This window comes from Formica exsecta, unplaced genomic scaffold (assembly GCF_003651465.1).
Source record: "Formica exsecta isolate Colony F162 unplaced genomic scaffold, ASM365146v1 scaffold480, whole genome shotgun sequence".
Classification (NCBI taxonomy): domain Eukaryota; kingdom Metazoa; phylum Arthropoda; class Insecta; order Hymenoptera; family Formicidae; genus Formica; species Formica exsecta.
The window spans coordinates 265,223-280,648 of record NW_021852036.1 but is presented as its reverse complement, the minus strand read 5'-3'; the positions used below and the strand labels follow the sequence as shown (position 1 = coordinate 280,648).

At 36.5% G+C, this 15,426-nt stretch overlaps 1 protein-coding gene across 4 annotated transcripts; it reads left to right on the top strand.

The window, feature by feature from the left end:
• Nucleotides 1-2,453: 2,453 nt before the first annotated feature.
• Nucleotides 2,454-14,476, top strand: LOC115241375 (gamma-1-syntrophin). 4 transcript variants are annotated; one of them, XM_029817109.1, is made up of 12 exons: nt 2,457-3,087; nt 4,204-4,480; nt 8,670-8,774; nt 8,909-9,005; nt 11,076-11,177; nt 11,760-11,885; nt 11,968-12,129; nt 12,437-12,621; nt 12,756-12,914; nt 13,198-13,422; nt 13,520-13,723; nt 13,806-14,476. In XM_029817109.1, exons 2-12 carry the CDS (start codon nt 4,418-4,420, stop codon nt 13,911-13,913), a joined length of 1,536 nt encoding a protein of 511 aa, XP_029672969.1. In that variant the 5' UTR covers nt 2,457-3,087; nt 4,204-4,417; the 3' UTR covers nt 13,914-14,476. The 4 variants fall into 4 exon arrangements, with proteins under 4 accessions (XP_029672967.1, XP_029672970.1, XP_029672969.1 ...); XM_029817107.1 differs by lacking the exons at nt 11,076-11,177; nt 11,760-11,885; nt 11,968-12,129; nt 12,437-12,621; nt 12,756-12,914 and adding exons at nt 9,690-9,815; nt 9,898-10,059; nt 10,367-10,551; nt 10,686-10,844 and having other exon boundaries at nt 2,454-3,087; nt 8,909-9,107; XM_029817110.1 differs by lacking the exons at nt 11,076-11,177; nt 11,760-11,885; nt 11,968-12,129; nt 12,437-12,621; nt 12,756-12,914 and adding exons at nt 9,690-9,815; nt 9,898-10,059; nt 10,367-10,551; nt 10,686-10,844 and having other exon boundaries at nt 2,456-3,087; nt 8,912-9,107.
• Nucleotides 14,477-15,426: the final 950 nt, after the last annotated feature.

Here is a 15,426-nt window from a genome sequence, read left to right as displayed (position 1 = left end):
TTCTTACTTCTAGAACCAATAAATCAACGTTCAGTGATGAGACGTTGCTCAACGTTGTGCAACGATTGGGTAGCAATCAAACGTGATTGGTTTTTACTTCTAGAACCAACAAATCAACGTTGAGTGTTGACAAAACGATGGTCAACGGTTATGTCTCCTGAACGCACCCAATATTACATGCGATCACACACGATTATTATAGTAATTACAATGGCCACGTTCGGCCAAGAAAACGCTCAGTATTATTATCGTCTTGTCAACACTCAACGTTGATTGTTGGTTCTAAAAGTAGGAGCCAATCACGTTTGATTGCTACTAAACGGTTTTCTCTGCTGAACGCGGCCGATGCTATGACCGAAGACCGAACATTGGCCGCGTTCAGCAGAGAAAACCGCTTAGTAGCAATCGAATGTGATTGGTTCTTACTTTTAGAACCAACGAATCAACGTCAAGTGTTGACAAGACGATAACCATAGACATAGTATATCTAGACCGAGCGTTTGCCTTTATTTAATGAGTGGGGGTAAAGATACACGTAGAAAAGGACATATTCTGTTCCGTGCCACTTACGTTCTCTTTCGCTCGCATGTAGCGTAGCGAAAGAGTACGCTATGCTACATGCGAGCGAGAGAGAACGCAAGGAGCACGGAACAAAGTATATCCTTTTTTACGTGCACCTTGGCCCACACTCCTCAACACTCGGTCTAGATATACTATGTCTATGACTACGTTTACACGTCACCCCTAATCGGGTTTAATAATATCCGTAGTTCTAAGGCTGGCCAATCACAGTCATTTTGAATCTTGAATCTCAATCTTCAATGCGTAGTCTGATACGGGCTTAACAGAGCTCTATGATGATAACTGAGCGCTTTCTCTGCTTAACGCGGCCATTGGGCGCGTTCAGCAGAGAAAACCGCTCAGTAGCAATCGAACGTGATTGGCTCTTACTTGTAGAACCAACAAATCAACGTCGATTGTTGACAAGACAATAACTGAGCGCTTTCTCTGCTGAACGCGCCCATTGATCAGCTGATCAGCTGTGGAATCAGACACAATATGGCGGCGATTGGCACGCACACATTGTCGATAATGATAAATGCGTGATATAACGAGTGCCACGGTCTTTATCGAAAACTAAATATTTTACGACATATTTTATTTTTTATATCAAAATATGTCAGATTAAGATATAAAATAACTCAAAAAGCACTTAATAAAAAAATACTTGATTATAGAGTTTTGAAAAGTTCTCGAGATAAGCTACAAGGATGTGCAATAAAAAATGAGGGGTTCCATTAAAAATTTTAAAATTACCCCCCGCCCCGTTTAGAGGGGGAGCGGGGACAATTTTATGTTTACGTAGTTAGAAAGGCCCTTCGAAAACATGAAACTTTCTCATGAACGATTTTTTGATTTGACAAATATTTTTAGAGTTATTAGCTTGTAACACTTTACGTGGGCCACCCTGTATATATAAATATATATATTGACTTCTATATATATATAGAAGTCTGTGAGATAGGTGCAATTAATAATTTTAGAAAGAAATCTTTTTGATAATTTAATCTTTACTTTATAAAGGCAAATTTTATGATGTAAATTTTTAGATGCAAATATTTCAAACGTGCGTAATTTATGAGATGGAAGAGAATTACAATTAGTAAGATGTAAACAATTTGCTCCAAATTATGAGCAAAAATACTTTTTTTTGGCTGATAAACATTATGGTTGATAAAACCATAATTATTCCGTGTTTGGTGTTTATTCCATGAATTATACTAAAATACTTTATAAAAATTCTATGATTACAATTATATAGGAATACTTATGGAAAGTCTCAGAATTTCGAGACGCCTAAAAGTATATCACTGGAATTCAGTGGCATGATTTGTAATGTGTGATATGACATTATGCGTCATAATGTCGTAATAATCCAAAAAAAGGAAAAAAGAAATATTGGATATTTATTGGATGTTTATTATAATAACGCATATACATGATATTATGTAATGTAAAAATGTGTATGTCAAAGAATTCTCTCACTTAAAATAATGTAGAAGAGAAGCAATATACAACTTATTATTTAAATACAAAATACAATTCTTCCATATGATATTAATCATATATCATATGTATGACAATGGTATATTTATTTTGTGATATGTGTAGGAGTTTATGAGACATAGTAACAATTCGATCAATTAGATGTAACGTGATATAATATTATAACTGTATGATTAAATAATTCAATTTACACAAAAAACTGAAAAATTATATATATATATATATGTCAAACGATATTTATATGTACTTGCGCTGGGATATGAAGATGTAAGAAAAATAATGCAAAATACAATATAATTTCGGTATTGATTACGGCATTTTATTCCATTGTAACTATATATTCATTTTACATTTTCAAAATTCCCGCCAAATCAAATATAGGACCGGCTAAAAAGCTGAAGTTTGGCATTATCGCGAGGAGACAACGGCCAAAAAAAGCACAGGCACACATCTTTCTTTTTATAAATCCATTTCTATATCACAATTTGGAATGCGTCATTTTTGGAGTGAAATATTTTCAAACACCAGTGTAAGAAAATCAAAACGTCATTATGTACAGAAAATACAAGGGAGGTATATCTAAATTTATTTCCATTTTAAGATTCAAAATTTATCGCAAGAGATGAAATTGTATTCCGAGATATCCTTAATTTTCGCAGCGCGAGTCGCACTCCGAAAAGAGTCGATAAGAAGAATCAGATCAGTCGCAGGGACAACGGTCGCTTTGATCCGCGCCTGAACAAGCTCCGCTTATGCGCGGCGCCTTACATAAATCGATGCGCCGCGGCTTTCAGTCCGCGCGATACATATACGAGTATGTATGTGTGTACATATGTATGGACCGCTCGTGCTGGACACTGACAGTCTGACAGTAGACTAGACGTATCCAGTTGGTGCCCGCCGCCAGACTCACGCTCATCGTCTGGAAGTCGCGTCTTCCGGTGTTCCGGTCACATCGACGTCGTCGATCTCGGCACCGGTTTCACTCAAGTGAATTTTCTACCCGACCGCGTTACATAGGTGGGACTGCTATAATAATCCGCCCGAGAATCGCTGACCCGGAATCGGTTGACTCGTCCCGACGTGACTCTTCCCTTCAATCATTCCTTACGGGTCCAATCGAGGGATTCAAATATCAGTGTTATCAATTTTGGTCGCGAAGAGGGATAGATTTTTTGAAGAAAGATGATCGTGCGGGAGAACACAAAAAGCGCAGCCGAAACTCATTTATAAGGAACGAAATTCGAACTCGTAAATTGGTTCAATTTCCCGATGCCGTGGAAGGGCTTGCTCGCGAGCAAAAGGCGTAGTTCAACGGTTCAAGGTCATAAATTATTTTAATTTCGGAAAATTTTTTTCGACGCGAGCGTAAGGTCCCTAACAACATACATGTCCAAAAGATGTCCGGAGGATATCCAGATGTTTCCTCTAGATATCGTTTGGATGTTATTTTCTGCATGTCCTCCAGATCTTACTCTCTGGATGTCCTTCGGATGTTGATTTTTGGATGTCCTCTGGATGTTACCCTCTGGATGTCCTCCGGATGTTCCTGGATGTTCTCCTTTGGATGTTCTCCTCTGAATGTTTTCCGGATGTTACTTCTGGATGTCCTCCGAATGTTATCCTCTGGATATCCCCGGATGTCTTCTGGACGTCTTTTGGACATGAGTATTAGGGATACGACGATCATTTTCGCGCGCTTCAGAAATTGAAAACGCACCGGTATATCAATCCTTGTTTCAGCCGCGCGCTCGGCAGCTTCTCTCTCTTCCCTCTCTCTTTTTCTTTCTCTCTCTCTCTCTCGTTCCCCCTCTTTCTCTCTCTTTCTTCCCCTGATATACATTCGTTCTCCTCTGAATGTTTTCCGGATGTTACTTCTGGATGTCCTCCGAATGTTATCCTCTGGATATCCCCGGATGTCTTCTGGACGTCTTTTGGACATGAATACGACGAATACGACGATCATTTTCGCGCGCTTCAGAAATTGAAAACGCACCGGTATATCAATCCTTGTTTCAGCCGCGCGCTCGGCAGCTTCTCTCTCTTCCCTCTCTCTTTCTCTTTCTCTCTCTCTCTCTCGTTCCCCCTCTTTCTCTCTCTTTCTTCCCCTCTGATATACATTCGTTTTTCGCGCAGGGAGAGCCGCTGCGATGAAGGGCCGTCGCGGTCATCGCGCTGTCGTCGCGAGAAACAGCCTGTCGTCGGGACAGTGGCAGTCACGATAGTGCGGTACCCGCCGATGTCGCCAGCGGTGGTCACGACAAGTCTCGTCGCCGAGGCTGACAGCAGTAGCACGAGCCTCAGACGATAGACCAGGGTGCCGTCACCTCACTCATCGCGCCCGAGAATAATGAGAATCAACGCGACGAAGATGAGCACTCCGATCGAGGAGAAGATTGATCAGAAGCTCAAGGTACGGTTTTCCTCGGAGAAAAAGGGCCAAAGCAATCTCGGGCACGCTGCCCGTCGATCTTCGATGATCAATAAAGCGTATCCGCGACTTCTACTTGCATGCTTATACAATTAGTCGCATAATCCTGGCCGCGACGCGTTTCGGAACATTCGCTTGAAACAGATGTGCATAGTAGATATTCCTGGATATCCATATATAATTGTGTTGGACGTATATATTAAACCAAGTTACGATTAGAGATTCAATTAAATTAATGTCCGTCTTAAAATTAATTCGGAAACTAATTTAAATTCCGAAGAGTAATTCAAATATATATGTAATGTATCTGACGTTTAATTTCTCTCGGTTAATGATAAAATTCACTGTAATTTTGTTAGGAAACATGGTCTCGTTGATATGATATGGCAGATAGATATTTATTTAACGATCGGAGATATTTAGCATCTAAAATTAATTATTAAGATTCGAGAATTTCATATATTCCCTTAAAATAAAAAATGCAACTTGACATTATTATTCCTCTGATATGCGCAAATAATACGATCGTATTTTATTAATCTCAAGTATACAGTCCGTCTCATTCCGTGTTCAGCCAGCTATGAATGTTTCGTTAAATGTTAATCACGGATTGCAGTCACGGCAGTATTTACCGCTAGATACGGTATGTGAGCGTGGCCTCGTGTTTTTGCATACGATAAGAGCGAATGAAAGGTCAAAAGAACCATGTATGCGACTGCGGTGCATTTTAGTCGGGTCGCGTTGCACGTCACGTAATTCTATTCGTTACTGTCCGTTTCGAGCGGATACACGCGTACATACTGATGAAGCAATATCATTCGGATGCCCCATAATTAGAAAACGCATTCATAGAATGTATCACATTTTCTCTCTTGTACAAAAACTTCCGTTTGAATGTGGAGTAAAAGTTGACTCTCATCTTCAACGCACATCTTCTCTAAAATAGAATATAGATAAAATTATTTTAATATATTTAATTATTTTACTTTTAATTTAAGTATCAAAGATATATAAATGATTCTCTTCCATTGTACGAGAAAAAATGTCTCTCGTACCTCAAATCTAAATAAATTTTCTTACGTTTTTAGAAGTCGAAGATGTGGTACGTGCAAATCCGAGAATTACGTTTTGGACTTTTGGAATTTTCTGGACGAGCGCTCGCACATCTTCAGCGCATCTTCTCGTGTCAATTATTCTCTTTGCGCGCACATTCTCGGCGCGTTTTATCATCCCGATGAAATTCACGACGCGACAGGTGCATGAAATGTTTTTCGATCGGAACGTCGTTAATCTCCTGTAAACGGGCGATGATTGCCCCGATTGCCGGAAAATGGTGAGAAAAGTTTCACCGGGCACGGATTTCATCATTTTTACAAAAATCTTCTTTAGAATTGATTTGTTGTTTCACCGAGATTTCTCGTGTTTTCTTCCAAATCGCGTAGCAATTATATACTAGCTACAATATACATAGCTAGATACGACAGTCTATAGAATTTCGATTGATATTGATAGAATCGATTCGTTTCTATAAACGTTAATTAAAGATGATTAAAGTTTAAGCGCGATTCTATGTCCTCCTTTCTAAATGTAGGAAGATGAGCCAGGGGATGACAGTTAAATCTTAGCTAACTTTTAACAAATGTTTGTAGGAACAACTTTACGGTGAAATTGGCTATTTGGAGCTTTTTAGTATAATTGGGGGATTCTAGACTTTATAGCCTAAGAAACCTCCAACGGCACGTAATTGATGCCTTCGCAGAAACAAGCCTTATCATTCGCTTTGATAGATGCTCCTACGTACGTATCATTGGCAGTTTAGTATCTGCCATTAAATACAATTCTGAGGAGAAAATCAATATTCGTGCCACAAATACCAATTAATTTAATTACTTTGACTTAATGTTTTTCACCATGTTAATAATATTACTTCATTAATATATATATACATATAATATCTACATATAATATGTAATATCAGATCTTGCTGAATTACATAAGAACTGTTACATCCAATAATTTCTTGTATTACGTATATAACGCGTTGTATAGTTTTTTTTATTTCTTCAGAGAAATTGCGATTTTTTTATATTGCATGTTTTTACAAGAACAACGATAGTTTGTTACGTGGCAATAAAGTTCTCGTTCTGCAACCGCGTAACGAGTGTTTCACGTTGGTTTTTTTCGAATCAAAAAGAAATGGAAAAGCTTATACGAACGACAACCATTATTTTCACGTTGCGTTCTTCGAATATTGAAGATTATTACGAAAGAGGTCGCGGTAGTGAGAAAACTGCGAAACTCTATTAAATATTACATATACTGAATTTATAGAGGACGATATGTAATAATGTAATAATAATGCGTGAAACTGTGGCATCTGTCCAAAATTGTGGAGTCATTTTTTTTGTCACCATCGTTTTATTGTTAATACTTTAAAAATATGAGATACATAATCGTAATTTATATTGGAAAACTTCATGAAAAAAGAATTCATTACGTGAATTTCGCGCAAGCTGATTCATTATCGATATATCGAGAACTCGTTTTGCACGTTTCGCTGGATCATATTCCCAGGATAATTTAACGTTCTGATAATAATTAATGTCGGATTAATTGGAACGGACGAATTGTTAACGAGGACAAATAACGAACGTGCTGCTTGTGCTCGTTTACTAAAAATATAACGTATAAATGTGTAAGGAGGGCATTCAGAAAAATCTATTGAAATGTCCCGGTTTAACGATTCCGAAAAATTTCATTTATCAGCCACGTTTTTGATTGTCACATTTAATCCATATATACATGCCAAGAATCGATTAATTTTGCGGGGCTCTTCGGGATTTTCGTGACCAATCGAGTGCAATTTTCTTTGACGAGATCGATTCGTTCACCGCTATGTAAAAAAATGGGGATATGGATTTATTTTTTATAAATTCATATTGATAAACCACTCCGATATTTCAATCTTTATATTTTATTTTTCATAGTTCGCGTAGTTTTCTTTTTAATATATAAGAATTCACATTTTATATAGAAGTTTAATATAGAATATTGGCAACTCTTATCGTAAATGATTTATATCGTCATCTTGAGAAAAATCGATTCAACATCGGTCAAGGAACCCGTAAATGAAAGATAGCTCGCGTTGAATTACATCTGATCTGCTACATATATTACGATGTCTATAAATGTTGACTGATCCTCTTAATAATTTAACTATTTTTTCTTTTACTGCACTTGTAGTTGTCATCGTCGAGGAAAAGAGTATCAAAGTCGAATCGCCGAATAATTTAGAGAGTCCTTGTTCACAAAAAGGGGGAATCGATTAATGAAACAAAGTCGTCGCCACATTGAAAAAAATAATCGGCATTTATAGATTGAACGAACTATGATGCGGTTCCCGCGAACCGCACATGCGACAAATTAACAAATATGAATTAATTTAAGCCGATTGCGGTCTCACGCGGGTCAAATATAATGGCCGGATCACACGGTTCGTTCCACCGGCCAACGAACGGGAAATAACGTAATAACGATAATTCCGTTTGGAATAATTGAAAACGATCGCTGTAACCCAATAAAACACTGACTGACGTCCAATTAAGAATTTATCGAAACCTTTCTCAAGTTCTCATGCATAAATGCATGTTTGGCCGCGTGCAGCGACTTTGTTAATCAAACAATATGCACAGAAATTTATTAATATCGATATCGCACATCACGGCCTGCCTCTTCTTTTTTAATCTTGGAACTACTTCCGCATGTACCACCCCTTCTTCTCTCTCTTGGATCTCTAAGAAATAGCTTTTATTTCCTCCCTTTAATTTAGCGGATCTTTGTCTTGCTTTTTTTGTTTTGACTCAGTGTTGCGAATGCAAACTATTCAGAGAAAATAATAGAGAGCTATATATTGTTAATCTTAAACTTAAAGTCGCAACTCACAAAAATGGAATATTTTTAACAAATTGTGAAGAGATATATTCGATTTGATATTTAATTTAAGGACAATTAATTTATATGATTTATCAGGCTATTAAAGCCGCTCCGTATCTTTTCGTTCGAAATTCCATTTAGATACGGGCGCGTTTTTTCTCATATTTTTCGAGCGAATAAAGTGACAGTTCTCGACGGTGGGGAATGGTTTTTAATCATTTGAATTTATTATCAATAGGTACGGACGGGAATGGTGACGGTTAGCGATGGAAAAAGTAAACCTATCCCGATGCGTTTGCACTTGTCGATGGAGGTATTGAAACTTCAACGAGAGGATTTGGAGGTAAAGTGCCTTTCGATAGTGTGTCGCATTAACTATTTATCGAGAATGAATAACCATCGCGTCGATATAAACGTGATATTTTATCGATCACGGACCGTTCTATGAAATGTGTCAAAGACTAGAATACATTTTAGCAGGCAGCGAATCACAATAAGCCACCTCTGGACGCCAAGGAGCGCATGGTGCAAATTACCAGGCAGAAGGTCGGCGGTCTAGGACTGAGCATAAAAGGTGGAGCGGAACATAAACTTCCAGTGCTGATATCGAGGATTTATAAAGGTCAGGCCGCCGATCAGTGCGGCCAACTCTTTGTAGGAGATGCAATTATTAAAGGTATCGATAAAACTGTACGCACGCGCCGGCTTATATAATTATATTATATAATATAAGTTCCGTCATCATCATGGTGAAATACACATTTCATATAATACATGTTTTATACGTTATATTTATATGTTTTATATTTTCTCGTACATTACACTCTTAAGTATCCGTCTTTCTCTAATTGCTGATAAATGATTAATAAGATAAGTCGAAAATTCGATATTGGTATTATTATATCATTATGCGTCTATCCTTGCTTCTCTCGCACTAATTTAATTCTACTTAGATTATTTCAGTCTGTATGAAAGCTATAATATCTTCTATTAATATTTGCTTCACATTATTTGCATCGTGCTGTGACGCAATATTGAAAGTTTCGCGATAGTTGAATGGCACCCTGTACAGTTAATGAGTATCGATTTCAATGTTCCTATTTGTGCTCGTTTCTATTGAAAGAAAAGTTGACATCGACGCTATTTCATATTATACTCGAGACAATCAAGATCTCTTTCTCTATTTATTACATGCTACTCTTTATGACAATGTCGAGAATTTATTAAATTATATAATCCATGCTCTATGATTTTACAGTGAACGGAGAGTACATTACGGCGTGCAATCACGATGACGCTGTCAATATTTTGAGAAATGCCGGTGACATAGTAGTTCTAACGGTCAAACATTATCGAGCAGCCAAGCCATTTCTCCAAAAAAACGGTACTGTAACATTATAAATGATTGCAAAAATAATTGTGATATACTTACCTCTCTACGTTGATATTTTGACGCTTATTAACAGAGAAGGAAGAGAAGTTGGATAATGTTGCCAATGGCACAGCGGAAGACGGATGGATATCACCTAATAGGCAAGGGGGCAGTCCCAGATGCAGCCACAGTCGACAAAGTTCGAACGCATCTTCCAGTTCGATGCAGTATAAAAGATGGGTGGACGTCATTACGGGTAACCATATTTTCATTCAAGTATAAATAGATAAATTTAAGATTCGAATCGCATTTATTCCTTTATTACATTTGGCGTCACATGCGCAAATTCTAGTTTTTCCTGTACTTTATTTATCTCACATTATTATTAGTATCTCAATATGAATGTAAAATGACTGCCATGCATTGTCAAGGATTTTATTTTAAAAACACTGTATGTGTGTATGTGTATCTTTATTTCTCGAGCTGAAAATATCGAGTAGCCGCAATTTAAATGTATAACACGAGCGTTCGCGGTACATAATGATTAATGATGACATTTTCAGTTCCGTTAATGATGGCGTACGTCACAAGATATATATTTGGCACCGACAAATTGAGGAGAAACGCGTTCGAAGTAAGGGGTCTTAATGGGGCGCGTACGGGAGTGATACACTGCGATGATAGCGCTATTCTCAGCCAATGGTTAAAATACATAACTGATAACATTACAGGATTAACGCACTTGCAGGTGATCAAATAATGCGATTGATCGCGTATCATATTTTCCATATATCTTTTTCTATATATCGTATTTTAAATAATTAATCGCTGATAATGTTAGCATGTATCATATCGAGGAGATGAGTTTGAATTTGATTTTAGATGAAACTGTACAATCGTAATTTTGGAGTCGGTGAACGTATAGAATATATGGGCTGGGTGAATGAGGCAGTAAGCAATAGTAATCAACCGTGGCAGAGTTACAGACCGCGATTTTTGGCTCTAAAGGGACCGGACCTGTTGCTGTTTGAGACACCTCCTGTACGTATTAATTTGCATACCTTATTTCGTTTATTTGGGATTCATTTAAAGTCATCGGTTTATAATAATAATTTTATGGAATGCATAATTGCATAGTAAACAAAAAATGTAAGAATTTAAACAGAATGCCGCACGTCAAAAAACGAGCTGTCTGTGAATAATACTGTTTTTAATCTTAAATATGTATTAATCTATAATTAAAATAGTGAGAAGTATTGTACATAATAAAAGGTGGAGCGGAACATAAACTTCCAGTGCTGATATCGAGGATTTATAAAGGTCAGGCCGCCGATCAGTGCGGCCAACTCTTTGTAGGAGATGCAATTATTAAAGGTATCGATAAAACTGTACGCACGCGCCGGCTTATATAATTATATTATATAATATAAGTTCCGTCATCATCATGGTGAAATACACATTTCATATAATACATGTTTTATACGTTATATTTATATGTTTTATATTTTCTCGTACATTACACTCTTAAGTATCCGTCTTTCTCTAATTGCTGATAAATGATTAATAAGATAAGTCGAAAATTCGATATTGGTATTATTATATCATTATGCGTCTATCCTTGCTTCTCTCGCACTAATTTAATTCTACTTAGATTATTTCAGTCTGTATGAAAGCTATAATATCTTCTATTAATATTTGCTTCACATTATTTGCATCGTGCTGTGACGCAATATTGAAAGTTTCGCGATAGTTGAATGGCACCCTGTACAGTTAATGAGTATCGATTTCAATGTTCCTATTTGTGCTCGTTTCTATTGAAAGAAAAGTTGACATCGACGCTATTTCATATTATACTCGAGACAATCAAGATCTCTTTCTCTATTTATTACATGCTACTCTTTATGACAATGTCGAGAATTTATTAAATTATATAATCCATGCTCTATGATTTTACAGTGAACGGAGAGTACATTACGGCGTGCAATCACGATGACGCTGTCAATATTTTGAGAAATGCCGGTGACATAGTAGTTCTAACGGTCAAACATTATCGAGCAGCCAAGCCATTTCTCCAAAAAAACGGTACTGTAACATTATAAATGATTGCAAAAATAATTGTGATATACTTACCTCTCTACGTTGATATTTTGACGCTTATTAACAGAGAAGGAAGAGAAGTTGGATAATGTTGCCAATGGCACAGCGGAAGACGGATGGATATCACCTAATAGGCAAGGGGGCAGTCCCAGATGCAGCCACAGTCGACAAAGTTCGAACGCATCTTCCAGTTCGATGCAGTATAAAAGATGGGTGGACGTCATTACGGGTAACCATATTTTCATTCAAGTATAAATAGATAAATTTAAGATTCGAATCGCATTTATTCCTTTATTACATTTGGCGTCACATGCGCAAATTCTAGTTTTTCCTGTACTTTATTTATCTCACATTATTATTAGTATCTCAATATGAATGTAAAATGACTGCCATGCATTGTCAAGGATTTTATTTTAAAAACACTGTATGTGTGTATGTGTATCTTTATTTCTCGAGCTGAAAATATCGAGTAGCCGCAATTTAAATGTATAACACGAGCGTTCGCGGTACATAATGATTAATGATGACATTTTCAGTTCCGTTAATGATGGCGTACGTCACAAGATATATATTTGGCACCGACAAATTGAGAAGAAACGCGTTCGAAGTAAGGGGTCTTAATGGGGCGCGTACGGGAGTGATACACTGCGATGATAGCGCTATTCTCAGCCAATGGTTAAAATACATAACTGATAACATTACAGGATTAACGCACTTGCAGGTGATCAAATAATGCGATTGATCGCGTATCATATTTTCCATATATCTTTTTCTATATATCGTATTTTAAATAATTAATCGCTGATAATGTTAGCATGTATCATATCGAGGAGATGAGTTTGAATTTGATTTTAGATGAAACTGTACAATCGTAATTTTGGAGTCGGTGAACGTATAGAATATATGGGCTGGGTGAATGAGGCAGTAAGCAATAGTAATCAACCGTGGCAGAGTTACAGACCGCGATTTTTGGCTCTAAAGGGACCGGACCTGTTGCTGTTTGAGACACCTCCTGTACGTATTAATTTGCATACCTTATTTCGTTTATTTGGGATTCATTTAAAGTCATCGGTTTATAATAATAATTTTATGGAATGCATAATTGCATAGTAAACAAAAAATGTAAGAATTTAAACAGAATGCCGCACGTCAAAAAACGAGCTGTCTGTGAATAATACTGTTTTTAATCTTAAATATGTATTAATCTATAATTAAAATAGTGAGAGAAGTATTGTACATATAAAGATTACATGTGTGTTAAATCGTAGAAACATTCTTATATTATTGTCGTTTTCAGTGTAATATCGGCGATTGGTCACGCTGCGCGTTGACTTTCAAGGTATACCAGACGATGTTTCGCGTGATGCGCGAATCCGAGAACGTGGACGAGCGGCAACATTGTTTCTTGGCGCAAAGCCCAGGAAAACCGCCACGTTACTTGAGCGTCGAGACCAGGCAGGAACTCCTACGGGTCGAGGCAGCGTGGCACACCGCCGTATGTTCAGCTGTTACATATTTAAAGGTGCGTCGTGATCCGCATGCAAAGCAATTTTAACGTTATCATCAGCAATTTTAATGTTATCCTTTTAATCATGTTTTTTCTCTCTTTCTTGTTTCAGAGCAAAACCTTCCCAGTGACCTTTAATAGCAGAAGCGCGGGTTTAACATTAGAATGGACTCAAGGATTTACGTTGTCGTACGAAGGGATCGGTGAGATTGCGTGGCGTTACAAGTTCTCTCAATTGAGAGGCTCCAGCGACGACGGTAAAAGCAGGCTCAAATTACACTTCCAAGAACCGGATAGTATCGCTATTGAAACGAAGGTAAAACTGAATTCTGTGGTAAATTAAAAGGTTCAATATAGAGGTGTATTTATGTATTTATGTTTTGCATACATTTCAACAGGAATTGGAGTGTTCCCAGTTGCAAAACTTGTTATTCTGTATGCATGCGTTTCTTACTGCGAAGGTAGCCGCGGTAGATCCTACATTTTTAACGTCGACCACTCCGTAAAGAGCTGTAATATAGATGTAATATGATATAAACATTTTTGCCGACGAGAATCACCAAGTGAATCACTTTTGTGTTCTGTTGTCGTTATACGGACTAGAGAGAGAGAACTTGAAATGCGCTGAAAATTTACTGGAAGGAAGCAGAAAATGGAAGCGACAGAAACTAGTCAATATATCCAAAAAGTATTTTTATCATTTACATACATATACAGATCACAAAGCGGTACTACTCTATTCATCCTACCAAGCCAATTTCACTAGTATACATATGAACCTAACGGCTATTATAGTATTATACGCATTTAGATATAAGAATTCCCGAATTCTAGAAGCGGCAGTGCGCATTTATTGTCCGACTGCGACGCAATTATGTTATATGCTTTTGCTCTAAGTATATTCATTCTTTTTTGAATTTTTGAGAAACATAATATCATGTTTTGTGTGTATACATGACTATATATATTTAATATATAGTGTATGCTATTTTAATTATATTTTAGTAATTTGTTCTCTCTCTTATTTTGAATCTTTTGATTGTGCTTTCGTTAATATGGAATATATAAAAAATTATCAGAAACTAGTCAATATATCCAAAAATTATTTTTATCATTTACATACATATACAGATCACAAAGCGGTACTACTCTATTCATCCTACCAAGCCAATTCACACTAGTATACATACGAACCTAACGGCTATTATAGTATTATACGCATTTAGATATAAGAATTCCCGAATTCTAGAAGCGGCAGTGCGCATTTATTGTCCGACTGCGACGCAATTATGTTATATGCTTTTGCTCTAAGTATATTCATTCTTTTTTGAATTTTTGAGAAACATAATATCATGTTTTGTGTGTATACATGACTATATATATTTAATATATAGTGTATGCTATTTTAATTATATTTTAGTAATTTGTTCTCTCTCTTATTTTGAATCTTTTGATTGTGCTTTCGTTAATATGGAATATATAAAAAATTATTGTTCAGTATTATAAAGTAATAGTATTGAATTAGAAATTATAGAAATCAGTATATGTACCCGTCGGGGTGTGGGGAGAGAGTCCCTGATTTTTAAGTTACAATAATGGCGCGAATAATGTTTTTAGTTATAAAAAATTTTATTTGTATATTTATATAAATATATATTGCATTGCGTACCATACATATATCAGGTGCCTTAAAAAACCATGAACAAGAAGTAGCTAAATTAAAGGAGGCATCAAATTTCTGTTTTTCATCACTGAAAAGAATCATTACATATTCATGTATTTAAAGTATTGATAAAACGAGAACAACTTGCATTTCAGTAAAGAAATTCTAATTTGCAAGCTTAAAGGGGTTCTTTAAAGAGTGTGATTGAATTGAAAATAAAACAATATTCGTCCATACGATAAAACATCAAAGTAACAATTACAGCCCTATAGCAATAAACTGTAATCTACAATTAGATATGGCTCACACTCAAACATAATGAATATTGGAATAGTTTGTTTTTTGATGCAGTATTA